This window comes from Hylobates moloch, unplaced genomic scaffold (assembly GCF_009828535.3).
Source record: "Hylobates moloch isolate HMO894 unplaced genomic scaffold, HMol_V3 SCAFFOLD_13, whole genome shotgun sequence".
NCBI lineage: Eukaryota > Metazoa > Chordata > Mammalia > Primates > Hylobatidae > Hylobates > Hylobates moloch.
In genome coordinates this window covers 51,127,644-51,149,721 of record NW_026652288.1, presented here as the reverse complement: position 1 = coordinate 51,149,721, position 22,078 = coordinate 51,127,644, and the positions used below count along the sequence as shown (strand labels likewise).

Below are 22,078 nucleotides of genomic sequence, written 5' to 3'. Positions count from 1 at the left end.
ATGTAATGTGCTTGAATCCCCCCCACCCCCAGTCCATGAAAAAAACTCTTCCAGGAAACCAGTCCCTGGTATCAAAAAGGTGGGGGACCCCTGACCTGGATGACTTTGGTATGGCGATGGCTTTTTAAATACAACACCAAAGGCATGATCCATGAACTAAGTAATTGATAAGCTGGACTTTGCTAAAACTAGAAATATCTGCTCTGTGAAAGATAATGTCAAGAAAATGTAAAGACAAGCTACAGAATGGGACAGAATGTAAAAGATACACCTGATAAAGGACTGTCATGCAAAATACACAAAGAACTCTTAAAACTGAACAGTAAAAATGAACAACCTGATTAAAAATGGGCAACAGACTTTAGTCAGACACTTCACCAAAGAAAAATACAGATGGCAAATACGCATGCTCAACATCATGCCATCGGGGAAATACAAATACAAATAATTGTTATTACTATTATTTTTTGAGACAGACTCTCACTCTGTCACCCAGGCTGGAGTACAGTGGTGCGATCTTGGCTCACTGCAACCTCCGCCTCCCAAGTTCAAGCGATTCTCCTGGCTTCAGCCTCCTGAGTAGCTGGGACTACAGGCACTCGCCACCACGCCCAGCTAATTTTTGTATTTTTAGTAGAGACGGGGGTTTCATCATGTTGGCCAGGCTCGTCTCGAACTCCTGACCTCAGGTGATCCACCCGCCTTGGCCTTCCAAAGTGCAGGGATTACAGGTGTGAGCCGCCACGCCCGGCAGGGAAATGCAAATTAAAACAACAAAATCCATTACACACCTATTAGAGTGGCCAAAATCCAAAACGCTGACAACACTAAATGTTGGTAAGGATGTGGGGCAACAAGAACTCTCATTCATTTTGGTGGGAATGCTAAATAATATGGCCACTTTGGAAGACAGTTCGACAGTTTCTTACAAAACTAAACATAGTCTTACCATAAACATAGTGTTACCATACGATCTAGCAATCACACTCATTGATATTTACCCAAATGAACAGAAAACTTATGTCCACACAAAAGCCTGCACATGGATATTTTTATAGCAGCTTTCTTTACTCATAATTGCCAAATCTCAGGAGCAATGAAGATGTCCTCCAGCAGGTGAATGGATAAATTGTGGTACATTCAGACAATGGAATATTACTCAGTACTAAAAAGAAATAAGGTATCAAGCCATGAAAAGATAAGGAGGAAACTTAAATGCATATTACTAAATGAAAGAAGCTAGTATGAAATGGCCTTACATTGTATGATTCCAACTAAACGACATTCTGTAGACAGCAAAACTATGGAGACAGTAAAAACATCAGTGCTTGCCAGGGGTCAGTGGGAAGTGAGGGATAAACAGGGAGAGCACAGAGGATATTCAGGGCAGTGAAACTATTCTGTATGATACTACAATGGTGGATACATGTCATTTTATATATTGATTGATTGCTTTGACAGGAGTTCACTCCATTGCCAGGCTGGTGTACAGTGGCACAATCATGGCTAACTGCAGCCTTGACCTCCCGGGCTCAAGCAGTCCTCCCACCTCAGCCTCCTGAATAGCTGGGACTACAGGTGCACATTACCACACCTGGCTAATATTTAATTTTTTTTTTGTAGGGATGGGGTCTCACTATGTTGCCAAGGCTGGTCTTGAACTCCTGGGCTCCAGCAATCCTCCTGCCTCGGCTTCCCAAAGTGTTGAGATTACAGGCATGAGCCACTGTGCCCAGCCTCATTATATATTTGTTAAAACCTACAGAATTTGTAATACCAAGAGTGAATCCTAATATAAAGTATGGACTTGGGTGATAATATGTCAATGCAGGTTCATTGAATGTAACAAATGTAGCATTGTGGTTCAGTATGTTGACAGTGGGGGAGGCTAGTGTGTGTGAGGACAGGAGGTATATGAGAATCCTCTGCACTTTTCACTCAATTTTGCTGTGAATCTAAAATTGCTCTAAAAAAATAGTTTCTTAATTTAAAAAAAAGCAAAGGAGGAGCATAAATGAAAAAAGACTGAAAACCACTAAGTAAATGTGAATAGCTTCTTGCATATTCATTCCGATACAGTGCTCAGAAAAGAGTCTAAAATTTTAAGCTTGGAGTATCCATTGCTCATTATTCTAATGTTAAGACGGAAAACCAAAGCATAGCAGAAAGTCCAGCTTCCAAGCAGGAACTGGTGTCTCCTTGACAGAGCTTCAATCCAATTATGCCCTAGCCACTGATTTTTCTATCACTACCTCCCCTTTGTTTCAGAGACAGTATCCACAACCTTCTGTTCATGCGGTGGAGGAAGAAATTGCTTCCCAGAAAGGCTTAGCCCACTCCATTCTACTAGATAAAGGAAAAACAAAAAGCCACTCCACTCTGACAAGCCGATTACTGTCTATGGAGAAGCAAAATGCCTCCCTTAGGACTATGGGAACAGCCAACAAGGTACAATATGTTCAAACCTTTAACCATGACTCTGCCAAGAGCAGCTATGTATGTATACAATCTCCTCATCTGGGCAGTCAAATATGCATAACTGAAAGTACAAGCCTCCATAAGGCCCTGTCTAGTTATAGTTTCAAATGCACAGAAAGTGAAAGAAGGCTGAAATAAAGTCTCGCCTTTCCACTACTGCAATTATCTAGGTAAAGCCTAGAAGGAAAGAACAGGAAAGACTGAAGAGGGAAAGCTAAAGTGTTGAATATAATATGATATTTTATAAAATATACACAGACATCTAGACCCCTGAAATTTTTAGAGTAACTACTTTTATTGTTCCCTCACAATACGTACAACCTAAGGAGACTACAGTCTCCCTGTTAGTCCTAAAAAATACCTGAAACTGAAGTAAAATGACAAATGTCTGAAGTTATGAACATAATATAATTTAAAAAATTAATGTGCATAGATTGCCACCATGTAAAAAAAAAAAGATGTTCACTAAAGTGACAGATGTCTATAATACTATTTACCCATTCTAGTATTATACAAACTCCAGGTATATACTACAATTGAGATCTTTAAAATTATCTGAACACCTCTTTTCACTGGATTCAAATAACTATGCCAATGTAAGATTTGTTATTGTCAGTGAGCTTGAGAACAGAGACATAAAATGGAGGTAATCAAAGCTTAGCATTAAAATGTAGTCTTCTGTACCCTAAAACCCTAAAGTATAATAAAAAAAAAAAAATGTAGTCTTCATCCATCCTATTAAACTGTCACTGTCTCTCTGATAACTTCTCAGGAGCCAAGCTTTTAGCTCAGTTCTATAGGCTGCTGCCCTGAACCACTTTTTCTTTGCATTTACTTTTTTATAGGAACTCCTGTCATCACACACACACACACACACACAAATACACACACACACGCACACATGTGCACGCTCACACACAACTAACTGGTCTATCAGAGGCACCCAGCAAAATAAACAAATGAGATCTTTGGATACCTCGAGTGATCATTTTGGTCAGTTACTACCTTACCCAGTGAGGCAGTCTCAGTTCTGAAGCCAAGAACTTGACTTCATGGTAAGAGGTGGAGAAGACAAGACTCTAGTCAGGTATTTCCTACAGTTGAATGCACAGTTAATTTCACATGGTTCACAGATATACAATGAATCATCAGAATCAAGAAGGAAAATGTGCTGGGCGCGGTGGCTCACGCCTCTAATCCCAACACTTTGGGAGGCTGAGGAGGGCGGATCACTTGAGGTCAAGAGTTTGAGACCAGCCTGGTCAACATGGTGAAACCCCGTCTCTACTGAAAATACAAAAATTAGCTGGGCTTGGTGGTGCACATCTGTAGTCCCAGCTACTTGGGAGGCTGAGGCAGGAGAATCACTTGAACCTGGGAAGTGGAAGTTGCAGTTAGCCGAGTTTGCGCCACTACAGTCCAGCCTGGGCGACACAGCGAAACTCCACATCAAAAAAAAAAAAAAAAAAGAAGGAAAACGTGACACACACCTGTAATCCCAGCACTTTGAGAGGCTGAGGTGGGCGGATCATTGGATCCCTTGAGGTCAGGTGTTCGAGACCAGCTTGGCCAATATGGTGAAACCCCATCTCTATCAAAAAAATACTAAAACTAGCTGGTTCACGTCTGTAGTCTCAGCTATTTGGGAGGCTGAGGCACGACAATCGCCTGAACGTGGGAGGCAGAGGTTGCAGTGAGTGAGCTGAGATCGCACCACTGCACTCCAGCCTGAGTGATAGAACAATCAAAAAAAAAAAAAAAAAAAGGAAAATGGGAAAATGTATGTTTTAAGCAACTTTCCAGTGAAAGATAAAGACATTCAGACAACATATACAAAGAATCCCTTTACTGTAAATATCAACTATTAGATTCTCTGGTCTCTTTTGATCCTCTATGTATACTTCTACATATATATATATGTATTTTTTTTTTTTCTTTTTGACACGAAGTCTTACTCTGTCACCCAGGCTGGAGTGCAATGGCATGATCTAAGCTCACTGCAACCTTTGCCTCCCAGGTTCAAGCGATTCTCCTGCCTCAGCCTCCTCCTTAGTAGCTGGAATTATAGGCACCTGCCACCACCCCCAGCTAATTTTTGTAGTTTTAGTAGAGACAGGGTTTCACCATGTTGGCCAGGATGGTCTCGAACTCCTGACCTCAGGTGATCCGCCTGCCTTGGCCTCCCAAAGTGCTGGGATTTCAGGTGTGAGCCACTGCACCCGGCCACTTCTACATATTTTTATCACTTAAATTATTTCATGTAAATATTTCCATGAATCTACATAGCCATATATTTTCACTTGCGATGATAAATGAAATCTCCATTGCATTAACACCACACAGTTTCTAAGAGAAAAGGAAAAAGCAGATGTGTAGAGGTGCTATGAAGTCAAAGAAAGACAGGATGTGAGACCTGAGTGGAGAACTGTATTATTCAACAGGCAAGATCCTCTATGTAGCCATATGCCAAAAATGTCAGAGAATAAGCAAGTTAGCAATCACTGAGCAGATCATACATCTCATTATAGTGTTGTTCTAATCATACCCTAATTCCACCTTAGTCATATTTCCTCTTACCAATAAGTATGGCAGCCACCAGAACAAAATCCCCAATTACTACATGGCACTAGAGTCAAAGCAAGATACCCATCCTTTGTATGTGGGAGCTTATGGGCATAAAACTTAGGCGAGAAAGAAGAACATATGGATCAGGAAGTAACCTAGCCTAGAATGCACAAAGATGACACTCACAATGCTTCTCTGGGCCTATTAGTAGAGGATGCTGAAGCTACGATTTTAGGTCCCAGTTTTCTAGTTCTGTCTACGTTTCTGGTTGGCCAAAAATTAATTTTCTTTCCTCTTTAGAATCATGTCCTTTCTGCAAAATGATGGTGGTTTACCTCAGAGAGTAGACACATTTCAGCATTATTACCAGGCAGATAAAAAACGTTGTAGACTAAGGCTGAGGCAGTTGCAGAAAGATTTCTTCATTTTCATAAGAATTTACACCTTTTTTGTTTGTTTGTTTTGCTTTTTGCTCAGGCAGAGCTAAGCTACAGATTTAGCTCTCTCTGGTATGGCAGCTAGATATATAGATCGGTAATAAACTATACAAAAGACTTAGCTGACTGATTTGGACCATTTACCAAAAAAAACACTACTTACTCATTTTTTTCTAGGCTAGATGTGGATACTGATGTGCGTATGGAAAATAATAAGCAATTTAGCAGAGTGGTTAAGAGAGCTGGTATGGAGACTAACCATCTGGGTTTGTGTTACAACTCCATCACAAAATACTGAGTAACCCTATATAAGTTAGTTCTCTGAGCCTTAGTTTTCTCACTGGTAATTCTCCCTCAGAGGTTGCTAGGATTAAATAAAATATCCCTGTAAAGTACTTTGGCAGAATACATGATAAAAGCTCAGTGAGCTATAATTATTGTTGCTGTTGCTGCTGTGTTATCAATAAAATCAAACAATTTTCATTGTATTTTATTCTCTCCCTTCCCTGTATGCTTTCTGGATGGAAAGCTCATTTTCCTGTACCCCATATAAACACATTTCCTCTAAATTGTATATACATGTACGCATACATGACCTGTTAATATGCACTAATTGATGTGAACCCTGACCACCATGCTAAGAACTTTCCCTAGGCTAGTGTTCACATTACCACAGAGTCAGTTCAGTCTGACAAGTTAGGAAAGTAGTACTGAGCCAAGACTGGGAGATTCTCATATTTAGTCAAATCGAGAGGGTAAAGAGACAATATCTCTATGAAAAAAGATCCTACTCTGTACCAACGAGCTAGAATTCTAAGCAGGCAGGAACCATGAGTCCTAGAACTACAGAAATCAGTATTTCTCCTTCCCCCATATTTTATCAATCTAAATTTTCCAGAGTAGGGAAAGGAAGAAATGGTTCTTTCTTTCTAAATTAAGTTGGTTCCAGTGTTCATTCGGGCTATTCTTAACATTTACACTTCTCAAGTAGTTTCTTTTTTTATTTTTATTTTTATTTTTTGGTAGAGTCAGGGTCTCGCTTTGTTGCCCAGGCTGATCTCAAACCCCTGGCTTCAAGCAATCCTCCTGCCTTGGCCTCCCAAGGTGCTGGGATTATAGGCATGAGCTTCTAGTAAAAGAAGCTGAGATAGCCCAAAATAAAATGCAAAAGTAAATCTGCTTATCTTGCACATCCTCATAAACTTCAATATCTCCTTTGCTCAGGGACCATTCTACCTAAGCCAGGCCACATCTGTGATCCCCTAACCCCAAATAAAAACGTCCATTTCTTTATGTAGCCAATATCACAGTCATTAAACCAATTCATACTAAAGTGTGAATGACAGCCCCCATAGAGTTCTCCATAGTTTTCCAAGAACTTAGTAATTTACATGAATCTTTAATTAGTATAGAAGTACAAGAGTTTATTTCTGGATGAGGAATCTTTGCACTAATGTTCTTCAATCATATATAAGGCTGCCCATGGGAAGAAGGGAAAGAATGAGACTTTATTGTCCTCAACCTAATCAAAGGAAAAGAGATCAAATGCTCTACTTCCTCTTGCATTTGCTCAACCCTAATACCTTGATTCCCCAGATGCAGCCCATTCAGTGTTCATCTTGTCCTTGCTCCTAACACCTAGAACCAACAAAACTGTCACTAGGCATGCTAATTCCTATAACATCAGAGAGACTCTCAGCAGAGAAGAAAGGCTGGGCCACCTAAATCTCCCTGGATAAATGCTTGGAGTTTTAGATAGAACTTGGAGCTGTGGAGCCTCCCACGTCTAATTTCCTCTCCCCGTTTTTTCCAACAATTTCCAATCACATGCTTATCTACTCACAACTTTAAAAAATTAGAGGGCTATATGATTCCTACTACATGACATTCTAGAAAAAGTGAAACTACAGACACAGTACAAAGATCAGTGGTTACCAGGGGTTCAGGAGGGTGGGATGAATAGGTGGAGATTTTTATGGCAGTGAGACTATTCCATATGGTATTGTTACAGTAGATACATATTATCATACATTTGTGAAACCCCACAGAATGTATAGGCAGTGAACACTAATGAAAATTATAGCCTTTAGTTAATAACAATATATTAATGTTTGGTTCAACAATTGTAACAAATATAGCACACTGATGCAAGTGTTAACAATAAAGGAAACTGTGAGTAGGGGTGGAGTGAGGAGGTGTATGGGAACTCTCTGTACTCTGCACTCAATTTTTCTATACGCTTACCACTGCTCTAAAAAATAAAGTCTATTATAATTTTTTTAAATAGAGGAAACACTGGTGAATAATCCCCACCAGGTACCACGGCTAATAAGAGCCAAGATAAGCTGTATAAAAAGGACATAAAAATGTAAAAAATTAGACTGTAGGGCTTGATCTCAAATGTAACTAAAGGACAATAACTAAAGACAGGAAAGAAGCTTGAGGAAGTGAAGGAAGGAAAGACAACCTCATAGTGGCATTTTACAGTGACTACTGTGCAAACAACTAAAACACATTTATTTCCCTCACAGAAAGAGAACAGAAGCCAAGATACTTATAAGGGACACTGAGTTTCTCAGCAGAAACATCACCACCATTAAGCCTCTGGCATACTTAGGAGTATCACCCTGATGCCTCTCCCTGTGGCTAAGGAATCAGAGCTTGTCATTGTAACCAAATCAGCAACCTGTGCTGGTGCCAATCTTTATAGTGGATTGAGCTATTTTTCAGGAAAAGCAAGGGATAATTGCCCAGTATCAAAAGAAGATCTGACCCTTGGGAGGAGAAAGGAGGTGTTCCTTTTGCCACAGGATGATTCTCTCTGGAATAACATAAATGGCTCTTTGAGAGACCATGTCTTTGATAAGCAGCAGTGCAACTCTGACAGCCAATCTGCTGAATGTCGAACAGAGCACTCAGCTTTCTACAATGACTCAAAGGACACGGCAAGGCTGCAGATTTATTCTGCTGACTTTCCCCACACAGCCACTCAAGTTTTTCAAAGGCAAAAAGGAAGAACTCTTTCAATTCAGGGAATTGCAAATTCCACGGGGATTTAAAGACAGAGCTATGTTTGCTCAAAATCTGACATCACTGATGTGAACAACAAGATTTAAAAGCTTGGAATGATGGCTGGCAATTTTAGCAGTTAGAGAAGTTGGTTCGGCACTTCAATCTGCCAGCAGAATCAGCAGTCACACAGGGCACATGGTGTGCCAGACTGGGAATGAGCTAATTTCACAAAATTCATTCTCATTCTCTTTGTACTTTCACATGACAATTGCAAACAGTCCACATTCTTACCAAAGCACAAATACAAAGGTAGCGTATTTCACTGCACAAAGAAATTTTGAAGTAAAAACACAAAGGCACTGTTACAAAGAGATAAACCTCAAAGCTTCTATCTTTTCTCCATGATGCTTTCCTTCTTGAAATCCTATCCTTAACATGATAATTTTGTGAGATAAAACTTAAAAAGCAACATCTCCCTACAATAAACTATTAAAACTATTTCTTCTTCACAATTTGCATGTCAATTCTTCGACATGAGATTTTGAAACAGAAAACCATTCTACACATTCTACCTCAAAAGTAACATCCACCTGCTATGATTTAAAGGACAAGCTCTCTGTGGTTAAATAGATTCAACCCCCAACAGACAAAAGAAAACTAGGCTTGACAGTTAAGATACCCAACTTTCTGTTTAAAACATGTGTTGTTATCTTATGATTAGCAAACAAAGAAAAAACCCTCAAATTTAGGGATGATGAGTTCTATTGTGATTTTAAAAAACATGTATTATTGTACTAAGTACACTAGTACAATAGGTACTGAAGCAAAGTGATTAGTAATAGCAAAACAGCACAGAAAATTATAAGCAGAAAATCAGAATAACATTTTTCCCCAAACTAAATACATAACCTTTTCACAAAAATTAATGGAAAGAGGACAAAAATAAAGATATTTTGCTGTATAAATAATATTGGCAAACACTATACTTTATGTGTTAAGTTTTTAGACATAACCAAAGGCCTGACATTTAACCAAATGTCGACTAGCACTGTAACTCTTTCAGAAAGGTTTATCACTTGGTTATAAAGACTCTATTAGGATCAAAATCTCAGTATGACTGAACTCCAGAGCATGGGGCTTTTCTTAAAATATTACAAAGTCCACTTTAAAAGAGACTTTGTGCCAGGTGCAGTTGCTAATGACTGTAATCCCAAGTACTTGGGAGCCTCGGGTGAGAGGACTGCTTTAGGCTAGGAGTTCGAGACCAGCCTGGACAGCACAGCAAGACCCTGTCTCTAAAAATAAAAACATAAAATTAGCCAAGCATGGTGGTGTGCACCTGTAGTCCCAGCTACTCAGGAGGCTGAAGCGGGAGGACTGCCTGAGCCCAGGAGTTGCAGGCTTCAGTGAGCTATGATTGCACCACTGTACTCCAGCCTGGGTGACAGAACAAGACCCTATCTCTAAAAAAAAATAAAAGTGGCATTGTGTTTAAGTCACTGGCACATAGTTAAAAAGCTTAAGTTTGCCAGTCACAACTCTTTGAACAGAATGTTGAAATTCTTTTTCTCTTCAGAAAAATCTTCCAGAGAGCATCTCTTGTACCTTATTCATAATGTACAATTTATTGGCATTTCTTTTCCTTTCTAAACGGCCAGGAGGGAAGAAGAGCTCCACAGCCACTGTATGTGGTTAGTAATGGCGCTTTTACTTGTCATTGTACAAAGCCTGTTAAATATTTACAACACAGACAGCAATAACTAGTCCTAAACACCCAGTTGTGAGTTTGAATTTTTTTAGAAATAAATCTATGACAAGTTTTCCCCAGCAAAACGCCAGATGACTTTACTAACAGCTTCAAGAGACCCAGCGGGTCCAGAGGAGCAGTTATAGGCCATCTGGTGATTACTTATTATTATTTATACAGCACTGTAGATGTACACACAGATGTGTTATGAATCCACATACAGAGAGGCCCTAACAAAGGCTTCAGACAGAATGAGACTGCTGAGCAAGTCAATCTGCATTAAAGAAATACGCTAACCAGAGAGAGGGAGTACGCCGGCTGCTTTTTAATCTGCTGCATTCGCTGGAAGACTATTTGATAAAAGAATGAAGAATTCTATATAATGACAATATCTTGTAAGTCAACAACCTAGCTATATGCTGTATGTAGTTTTGCCAGAGTGGCAAAGGTAGGATAAATGAAAGACAGGCTCTAAGATTCAGAAGGCACTTTGTAAACTCAGCAGTTTGCAAAAGAAGGGAGTAGGAAAGAGGCCTTTTAACTTAGGAAGAGCTGAGATGCAAAGACAGGATTTTATTTTTTTTCTAACAGGAATGCTCTGAGAACAGTTTCTGGGCTCCCGTTTCAAATATTAAGTTATATCTAAGGAAAACAAGAGGGAATAACCGAAAAATGTCACCTTAATTTCCTGGGTATAGTACCAATTAGATTCATACAGCCTTTTTTGGGAGGGGCAGACCAGAACAAGGATGCTTTTAATCTACTGTGCTCTAGTAACATACATATATTTGTTTAAATATAACATGAAAAACAAAAATAACCAACTACATGTTTCTAAGGGCAAGTGTCAAGAGTATCAGATCTGACATTAAGAAACTTGAGTTCAATTCCTGCTCTTAGCTGTCTACATTTAAAAAATTCCAGCCCCAGGCCAAGTGCAGTGGCTCACGCCTATAATCTCAGCACTTTGGGAGGCTGAGGCAGGCGGATCACTTGAGGTCAGGAGTTCAAGACCAGCCTGGCCAACATGGCGACACCCTATTTCTACTAAAATATACAAAAATTAGCCAGTTACGGTGGTGGGCGCTTATAGTCCCAGCTACTGGGGAGACTGAGGCAGGAGAATCGCTTGAACCCGGGAGGCAGAGGTTGCAGTGAGCCGAGATCGCAACACTGCACTCCAGCTTGGGTGACAGAGCGAGACTCCATCTCAAAAAAAAAAAAAAAATCCCAGTCCCAATTTTGTCTATATGATGCATAAGAGCGGTCTACTTCCACCACAGGTTACTGCAGCATCCAGAGAGTGAACTGAAAGTTATTGCAAAGTTAACATAATACAAAAAATAAGGTTAGCATTTGACCTAATTTGTGTATAATGCCGTGTATTTTCAGCTGTCTGAGAGCATGCAGGCACTCTTACCAGATGGGAACTAGATGAATTATTGAATGAAATATGAATTATTAAATAAAAATTAGAATTTTAAAAAACTCTTGGCAGAGGGTAGGGAAAAAAGGCTTATTTGTTTGCCTGAAATTGCCTTCACCTGTCGAAACATGTAAACATAGCATAAACTACCACAAATGGCATTTACCTACCAGAGCCATTGCTTCCCCTTGTAATTCTCCAATTCAAGATGCTTCCCTAACATAAAGAATTAGTAATCACTACCAACTCATTCTTTCCTGCTTTTCTTTTGTGCTTATGCCAGATAATAGGGCAACTTGCCAAAGGGACAAAATTAAAGATCCAGAGTCCCACAGTATCAGTATGGCCCATTTAATGGGAGGGCTAACAGGAATAATCTCTATAGATTTGTGTTATATAGGCAATAAAACATATACCTTTACAGCATGCCAGCATTTAACCAATCATAGGAGCTATTTGTTGCCTCATATATTACAGAGCAATAGAGATTTAAGGGATAATGTTCATGGAGGCAGAGGATACGAAGCAATAAACAGCTTTGGAGGTTGGTTAAACGCCAAGTGAAGCCAGGACTACAACACCATAAACATTATTCCTATTATATGACAAGATAAGGAGGTACAAGAAGCTGCCCTCAATCCCATCACAACTAGGGCTCCATCACTATTCTTGGCCTTAGAAAGGAAAAGCAGGCCCCAGAGGTCTATGAGTTAGTTATACGTTTCGTATCTCACTTAGAAAGATATGAAGAGAATTTCAACCTGTACCTAAATGTCCTCTGGGAGAAGAGAAGAAGATCTTTTTTTTTTTTTTTTTTTGAGACGGAGTCTCGCTCTGTCGCCCAGGTTGGAGTGCAGTGGCGCAGTCTCGGCTCACTGCAAGCTCCGCCTCCCAGGTTCACGCCATTCTCCTGCCTCAGCCTCTCCGAGTAGCTGAGACTACAGGCGCCCGCCACCACGCCCGGCTAATTTTTTTGTATTTTTAGTAGAGACGGGGTTTCACTGTGGTCTCGATCTCCTGACCTCGTGATCCGCCCGCCTCAGCCTCCCAAAGTGCTGGGATTACAAGCGTGAGCCACCGCGCCCGGCCGAAGAGAAGATCTGACAGTAGATCTCTTCAGGCAAAAAAAGAGTAATAGCCGCTCAGGGTCACACTGGACAGAGAAATAATCAAAGGATTTTTTCCTTAAAAGGACAGAGGTGGGCTGGGTGTGGTGGCTCACGCCTGAAATCCCAGCACTTTGGGAGACCAAGAGGGGCAGATCACCTCCAGTCAGGAGTTCGAGACCAGCCTGATCAACATGGCGAAACCCTGTCTCTACTAAAAATACAAAAAAATTAGCCGGGAGTGGCAGTGGGCGCCTGTAATCCCAGCTACTTGGGAGGCTGAGGCAGAAGAATCACTTGAACCCAGAAGGCAGAGGTTGCAGTGAGCCGAGATTGCGCCACTGCACTCCAGCCTGGGCGATAAGAGCGAAGATAAGAGCGAAACTCCATCTCAGAAAAACAACACAAAACAAAACAAAAAAAGGACAGAGGTGATACAAAATAGTTATGACAGAAACCTTTTTCACTGGCTAAGAACAAGATGATACTAACTCTCCATGAGTAGTATCTCCTCAGAGGAAATGTGTTCCTGTTTTTAAGGAAATGGACATTGTAATAAGCTGATATGACCAGCTTCTGCTCAAACACTTGATTATGGTAACCAGAAAGACTACTTAAATCTGCATAATTTATACTGCAAACCTGTGTCATGTGCCTGAGAGGGAGGCATAGGAATATGGAATTTGTTGATCCCAGTAATAAAAAACTGGGCAAAAAGCATCCAAAAGGTAAGTTATCTAACTGCGTATATATGAAATAACATCTAAAATCAAGATTACTGACAGAGACATAGTATTTATTCCTGCTTCCACATACAATGGAACAACTTTATAATCCATATTCAAGTAAAAGTGTCCTCCAAAAGTATTAAAAACTTATAAGACTTCCTATTAATAGATTCAGTACCAAGCTATATTTCTATTATTTTAACAACACGAAGCTGTTTTATAGTCACAATGTCTTTAAATAGATGCTATCTTATAAACATTTCAAAAACCCATACAACTCAAATTCAACCAGTCCTCTGCCAAGGGGGTATCTGGGGCACTGTTGCCTTAACAACACTAACCCCATTCTCAGGAGGCAGCTCTATTAACTACTCCTGCTACCACATTCCACAGAGAGGTATTAGCAGGGATATTGCTTTCCCTGAGTTCCTCTTCATGAGATTGATGAGGCCTCAAGAGAAACAAAAAAATCTCAACAGGAGAATAGGAATAACAGGGCTAAAAAACCCTATCACCTGTCTTTTCCGATAAGAATGCAGAGAGCACAACCTTCAGCAGCATTTTTTTTTTTAAGTACATGCAGCATATTTAGAACTCAGCTGTGTCACATCAGACTTACTGTTGGGAAGTGGATCATGAACAGAATCCAAAAATAACAGCCATTAAAGACCTAGCAACCAAAACATGTTTACGTATCCATTGAAAGCCTAGTGGTTTTGATTATATAGTGGAGAGCGTAATCCACTAGTCTATTTTAGGTGAATTTTCCTTTCACCTTCCCTTAATATTAAGGCACAGGACAATTTCTGAGTTTAGGAATGCATAGGGTAAAGTCTGGGCAAGGAGCAGATATTGACATAATGCAAGGTTCCTATAGTTTTGTTTGTTTTTTAAGAAATAGTGGCCAGGCGCGGTGGCTCACGCCTGTAATCCTAGCACTTTGGGAGGCTCAGGTGGGTGGATCACGAGGTCAGGAGACCGAGACCATCCTGGCTAACACGGTGAAACCCTGTCTCTACTAAAAATACAAAAAATTAGCCGGGCGTGGTGGTGGGCGCCTGTAGTCCCAGCTATTTGGGAGGCTGAGACAGGAGAATGGCGTGAAGCCGGGAGGCGGAGCTTGCAGTGGCTGATATAGCGCCACTGCACTCCAGCCTGGGTGACAGAGCGAAACTCTGTCTCAAAAAAAAAAAAAAAAAAGTATCCTGAGTTATAATTGTTTTCATTCCTACTTCCTCTACCCAGTGGAAGCCACTGCTTTTTGAGACTTCTATGGTAGCAGGTTCTAAACCACGTCTTGCAAAAATTATCATGGTCCTTATTACCCATCCTGGGATTTACATAGCCTTTTTATTATTCTACCATTTCTGGAAGAAAGAACTTGAATCAATGACAAATGGATTATAAATAGTTTGAAAGGCTCAAGGTGGCTCCAGAATGAAACCATTCTCAAGGGATATTAAGGAAGTTGGATGACATGCCAAGGGTAGTTCACTTTACCAAATTTATCTTATCTGCCAGATTTTCACTATTTTTTACAACATAAAGCAATCACAGGAAATCTTGTAGAGATCCCAATCTAGAGTTATTTGTTACCAGATAGTGGGAGAAACTTGGAAGAGACTAAATATAACTAAAGAACTATAATCTCACCTGACCATAAAGTTTTGACATGCAAAGGAGGTAAAGGGATGAATCGTGCTACCTTCAAAACCTTAAGTTGTACCTTTATATCCTTTTTCTATGAAATAAGTATCTTGAATCCAAAAGAAAAAGGTAGCAATGTTCCACACTCACCTTCCTACTGAGGGGAAAAAAGCTTTTAGAATCTAAGCCGGAGGTTATAATGAATCCTAATAACCAAAATACCAACAAATAATTCAGGAACAGGAGAGAGAAGTAGGGGAAGGAAATGGCTTACGGTAAGTGGAACACAACCTTACAAGAAGGAACCAAAGTCAAAAGTCCCTACTATTTTCCTACCTCCAGTCCAAAACACAGCAAAACAAAAACAAATTTCACAAATCTGTGACATTTCACAAATTTCAGTGGATACTACTCTTTTCTGATGAGACAGCCTGAAAAGGTGTTATTTATATCTTTCTTCCTCAGAGAGCTTAAGAGATGCTTTTCTCATATATTCCTTATTTTTATCATCTATTTTTACTTCTTTGCGAAGTCCTTGTCTGGGTGGCTTTAAGCATATAACATCTAAGAGAAGTTCAGGAGTAGCTTCAACAATAAGTGAAGAAAAATAATGGTAAGTATTAGAAAAATAAATCTTTTCACCAAAAATGCCTATTTTTCAACTAAAAGCAAGAAGTGAAAAAGGTACAAGGTATTGGTTGTAAGCATCATAGTAAATAGTATTATCTAATTCCATGTAAAAATTTGGAGAGATCATTTTTAAATTTATTTTGAGACAGTGTCTCACTCTGTTGCCCAGGCTGGAGTGCAGTGGCATGATCATGGCCCACTGTAGCCTCGAACTCCTGGACTCTCAAGTGATCCTCCTGCCTCACCCTCCCAAGTAGCTGGGACTACAGGCGTGTGCCACCATGCCTGGCTAATTTTTAAATTTTTTTTTTTGTAAAGACAGGGTCTCGCTATATTGTCCAGGCTGGTCTCAAACTCCTGAGCTCAAGTGATCACCCTGCCTTGGACTCTGAAAGTGCTGGGATTACAGGCATGAGCCATACCAGGCTAGGAGAGATCATTTTTAGAAATGTATTTCAATAAAGCTGTCTGAAAAGTGAAACAAATGTATTCTATTTTCCCAACTGGCTTTTACTGCAAATATTTATATACATCCATATATAAATAGAGATACATGCGCATATATATATATATATATATATATATATATATATGAAATCACATGGGGAAACATGTAGTAAATAATAAAGTTGAAAACTTTGACATGAAAGGAAATACACCCTAGGATGGCAAATACCGCAGAATATGATGCCTTTGTTGGTCTTTTGTCAAAATTTTAGCATTTACTGGAATTTGGAATCTTCCTTCTGTTCATTCCTTGCCACCACCCCCATTTTATCTACCTCTCAAATTCACAGGACTCTCTGAAATTTAACTCTTCTTTTTGTCCAGATATTTACAATGTTTAATATAACTAGTGTGTAATCTCACACACCACCAGTAAGTGTCAGTGGACAGTCACACGACATATTCCTAAGTGAACAGAAACTCAACTCTTTGAGTTCTATAAAACAAATTAATGAAGGCAAATAAAACTTCCTTTGTATTCCTTTCTTCATCCTTTGTGGAACATGGCAATAGAGGAAGGTCTAGGAAGAAGAGTTAAGAAGATGCAAAATGAAAAAAAAAAAAGGTAATTTCAACAAAATTACTTTATTAAAAAAGCATATGATGAAAAATGACATACAATATACACATATGAATATAATTACGTGACAGCTGACATACAGAACAATGCATTTACAGCATTAGACAGAGAAAATGTTTATATAATGCTGTGAGATCTCAAGTTCTCTATTAGATTTGTCTTTCCTAGATAGATACCTGCTGCAGCTGCTAACAATGATTTTCTGGATCAACAGTCAAAAGAAATGTGTTTTTTTTCCCTTATTTAAAAAATCCAAATAGATTCTGGCAAATTGAGGTTCACGATGAGTGGGTACATTATCAGCTGCCTCTCCAAATATGTTAGGCAGACTTTTATATCCATGCAGGTTGAAGAGAAAACATTTCTTTTTTTTTTTTTTTTGAAACGGAGTTTCACTCTTGTCACCTAGGCTGGAGTGCAGTGGCACAATTTTGGCTCACTGGAACCTCCACCTCTCGGGCTCAAGCCACTCTCCTGCCTCAGCCTCCTGAATAGCTGGGATTATAGGCATGTGCCACCACACCCAGCTAATTTTGTATTTTTAGCAGAGACGGGGTTTTGGCCAGGCTAGTCTCGAACTCCTGACCTCAGGTGATCTGCCCATCTCGGCCTCCCAAAGTGCTGGGATCACAGGCGTGAGCCACCGCGCCCAGCATGAAGAGAAAACATTTCTAAACTTGCTTTGTATTTAGATGGACAGCTTTAGAAAGGAGGAGAGAGCAACATGTATTTTTCCACACTGTGTGGTGGGAAACAAACAGCAGTAGAATAACAATACGGAAGAGAGCAAGGCAGATTTCATTACGGTAGAGTGCCTACACTTCCTCATAACTTGGATTTATACACTGCAAATCCTCTGATCTGATTACCTCCAGTGATCACGTAAAATACCGGCTTTAAACTCTTTGCCTTAGTGATAAAACAGCCACTTTGATTCACAACGAGACATTCACAATAAAGTATATTGTAAACGTACCTGTCCACAGCCCGGGGCATTGCACACAAACGGTCTGTCGTCTCCCATATTTCATATAGCAGAGCGGAGCTGAGGAGGGGGAGGTGAGGGAAAAAGTTATGTTAAATATGCTGGAGCAAAAAAAAAAAAAGTGCTTCAAAAATATCAACCCTAGAAACAGGTGTTCCACGAATGCCATCTATCAAAGTTGTAAACAAAGGCTACTTTGGGGAGACCCATTAGACAGGTGGCATATGATCTACTGTGTCTCAATTGAAACTTTTAATTAGAAAGACTGAGATCTAAATAGTCAAGGAATTTCAAACCTTTGCTAGATTTTCTCTCTTTCTACTACAGTATATAACACACTTCTCCAATGTGTTGAATTACAACTAGTGCAGTTCCTTATGTCAATAAATTCACTGAACGCTCGATGCGGAAGCCATACTTCTGAACTAGAGAAGACCAAAATTTGTCATTTAATTAATTAAGGGATTATAGGAGGGGTGCTCCATTTTACAGGGCCATAATCTGGCTCCCTGGTGTATAAACTATGAGACTGTTGGCAAGGGCTGTTTATCCCATATTATTGCCAAAGAAAACAAAGCACCCATCCTATTGGGCTATATGGGAAATGGTTTCCATTAATAAAAAAATAAAAATAAAAACTGGGAGCCTCCTCCTCCCCCCACCAATCGTCTGTGGCAAATGGAGAAGTATCGATGCCCTTCCCCTCTCTGATTCTATTTACGGCTAGGTTTTTAAAAGCAGCAATAAGACAAATGTCGACTCTTTGGGGGTTTACTGGGGGAATATGTTCCGGCTGTTTGTGCTGCTTTCGGCCAGTGTTCTTGGGCTGCTCTGTTGCAGCCAACAGATGTGTGCTGCTGCAGGGGATGAAAGAAATGGCACTAAAAGGCATCACCATCTATCCCTTCTATTTCTCTGAAGACTTTAACAGGGTTTATACTGTTTTTTAAATTATTGAAGCTAAACTCTCAAAGTGTTTATTGAAATTCTTTGTTGAAGAACAATAATTCCAATCTGAATGTGTGGGAGAAATTTCTCATATTCCAACTAGGAATAAAAATAGAAGTGGAGATGGATAAAGATTAGAAATGCAAATCATAGTAAAACACAATTCCTAAAAGACAAACCGTATTTTGGAAGGTGGAAGAGAAAAATGGAGTGGGGGGTAAAAATAGTCTTATAAACTCCTAAAGGATATTTTCAAACATCCTTCCATGAAAGAGAAAGGTATACAAAAGAATATGAACGAGGGAAGATGAGAGAGGAACTACAGTTTGAATATGCCTGCAAATGACTTCAGAACTGTAACCAAATTTCAAATTTTTATCTTGGAAATAAACTGAAATGTCAGGACAATCTGTCAGGCTCGCATTGAAATAAAATGTTAACGTGCTAGACTGAATCTGGTAATCGGAAAACCATGCTTAAAACTCAGAGGGTAGCTAGGTAACATCTCTCCTTCTCTCTTAGGACTCACTCTGGGGTTAGAAACCAGTATCTCTGGTTGTCTAATCAGTAATTCCATAACTAATCGGTGTTTAAAATTGTGGGGTGCCCCATAAAATAGAAGGGGTTTCTTGGTCATCTTTCAGTGTGATAGAAACATGGTCTAACTAGGAAGGAAAATGATGCTACAGCACTGCTGTAATGGAACAGAGCCTATACGTACATACATGTACACAGATTTATATCACATTTAGCCAGGATAAATTGCTTCAATAAATTCTGTTCCTAGGAGAGGCCAGCTCAAGCTGATGATTGGGTACTGGGAAATGAGAGCTTCATTCTTCTTCACACAGCCCCAGGATGAGGGGGGTTTTCTGGTTGGTTTGTTTGTTTTAAATACATGATTTTTTTTAGCACTTTCGGGAACTACGACATGGTACAAAAAATAAATACAAGTAAACAAAAGTAAATAAATGCAATGACCAGGGCCATTAAGGCTGAAAACTTACAGCATGTCTGGAAAGCAATTCATCTCTGGAAAAATTCCTAACTCCTGTGCTAGAGATAATTTCACTACATGTCCCAGAATCTGCTTTCCTAATATAATCACAAAATGAGAATTTTATTTCAACAAAGTCTTCTAATATATTTTCAACCAGGAAGTAAACTACAAGGGCTAGAGTAGACATAACACAAGAATCAGGCAGGATTCCTTACTTTTATCTTGGTTCTGTTATTTGATGTTAAATTTTCTCATTTTTCTACCTATTTAGAGGAGGGAAAGAGTTCTGGCTGAGAAGTGGGACAGTATTGGCATAGGAAGTGGAGAAATAAATTCTGGAATGGCTTCCCTCAAACCACAAAATTCAAAATGTAACTTGGCTTTGCACAATCACATCACACTACATGGCTTCCAAATTTTATTTAGTGGCACACTTACTAGAAAATAGAGATTAAAAATCATGACTTTCTGAAAGAAAAAAAGCAAAAACAAAAAAATTTTGGGGGAAAAAGCATTAAAATCTAACAGAAGTAAGTATTTTCATTGCTCTTAAATATTCAACCGACAGCCACTAACTAGGATTTCCTGCTTCCTTCTAAATTTGCTGGCCTTTGTTTTATCATTTTCACCAAAGGGAGATCACAATGAGAGGAAGAAGCCTCTCTTCTTAAATACTCACAATTATTCTTAAATCTTTCCCTCAATCTCTTGCCTCTTGTCGTTTCCATTATTCTTGTTTAAAAATTTTTTCACTCTAGGGTAATTTTTGAAATTTAAGTATTTAACAAAAATAAAAATGATCTGTCTGCCCATTAAAAAAAAATCCAGCTAACATCTTTTTTAAAAAAATTTCTCCTTCACTCCTAGTCTGCTGCATCAATTGCTACATATAAAGAAAGTCATTTTGCTGATTTCTATCTAACACTTAAACAAATCTTTAATTATCAGTGAGGTCTCACTGATGCCATCTCAAAATCAAAAAGCAACACATTTCTGTAGTGTAAACAGACTGAGACATAAAGTGAAATCTTGAAAAACAATGCTGCCACTCACTAGAATTTAACTCACAGCTCATTTATAACTATACTGCTTGACAAGCAGATCATGTGTCTGGGCATGGCACTCAGTGTGTCATCTCCTTCCCAACCTATTCTTCAGGATGAAACATAAGCATTTTATCACAATAAATGACAGAAGAGGGATACACACATTAAGAAGCACTGACAAGGCGAAGTGGGATGCTTTCAGCAAAGATCTTAGAACAGGGAAGACAAAGACGCATAAAAAAGCTGTCTTAGAGGCCAACATCTGCAGAAAAGGCTCAGGTACTCACTCACCAGAATTTTTTAAATGATTAAAAAAACTTAATACTCGAAAGAGAAAATTACGTAAATGCTGGGAGAGAACTGAAGAAAACCCAAGATTTAGAGAATGATTTTTAATAACTGAGATAATTTCATAAAATCTGTTAGTTTTGTTAGAGACAGAGGTAGATCCTAAAATGGTCACTGTGTAAGAAAACAGATTATTTATGTATATCTAGATATATGTCTAGATATATTTTAATAGACTAAGCATGGAGTCTGTCACTGAGGACTACAAAGTAAATTCTCTAAACCGGGTGTGATATTACCACTACAATATAATTTAATAAGAAAAAAGAATGCAGATATGGTGTGATGTGATCATTTCTCTAGTAACCAACTGATGTTAATAAGATGGCCCAACTCTAAGCAAGGAATAAAAGCCACATACAAACACATCCAGGGGCCTGTTACCAGGTTCCTAATGACAAAAAGCAGATACTGCTAGGTACAAAAAAATTAGAAGGATAATGAACTGTAAGTATCAAAGAGTCATAAAAATCTAGAAGATGTTAAGACTAGCTATCATTCATTCATTCATTCAGAAACCACTAATAAGGAACTACCAAGTGCTAGGCAAAGTGGATATAAAAACGAAAAGACAATAGGCCTTTACACAAAAATAATATTTTACTCATCTGTCATGAAAGAAATCATCATCAAGAATGATGGCTTAATTTACAAGTTCAGTTAGTCAGAGGTTGATCAGTATACATATCATTTAGACGCCATGTATATGGTCATTTATCAAATTATTTTGCTAGCAACTCCACATTACAAAAGAGAGGAGTTAACAGTCTTAGTAAAAGATTTAACAAGGAGCCAGGCACAGTGGTTCATGCCTGTAATCCCAGCACTTTGGGAGGCCGAGGCGGGCAGATCACCCGTGGTCAGGAGTTTGAGACCAGCCTGACCAAC

At 39.2% G+C, this 22,078-nt stretch overlaps 1 protein-coding gene and 1 long non-coding RNA gene across 11 annotated transcripts in view; one reads left to right on the top strand and one right to left on the bottom strand.

The window, feature by feature from the left end:
- Window positions 1–2,731, top strand: part of LOC131380946 (uncharacterized) — a 52,239-nt gene extending 49,508 nt beyond the window's left edge. The window contains exon 3 of the long non-coding RNA XR_009209261.1: window positions 2,269–2,731. This is a non-coding gene — a long non-coding RNA (uncharacterized LOC131380946). The remainder of the gene's footprint in view (window positions 1–2,268) is intronic.
- LOC116480991 (cyclic AMP-dependent transcription factor ATF-7) overlaps window positions 1–22,078 on the bottom strand; it is a 117,734-nt gene that overhangs the window by 75,207 nt on the left and 20,449 nt on the right. For all 10 annotated transcript variants that reach the window (XR_009209260.1, XM_032173537.2, XM_032173540.2 and 7 more), the window contains exon 2: window positions 17,840–17,908. Coding sequence is in view for 9 of the 10 variants with exons in the window: in XM_032173540.2 (XP_032029431.1) it covers window positions 17,840–17,894 (55 nt within the window). In the remaining variant the exon portion in view is untranslated. The remainder of the gene's footprint in view (window positions 1–17,839; window positions 17,909–22,078) is intronic.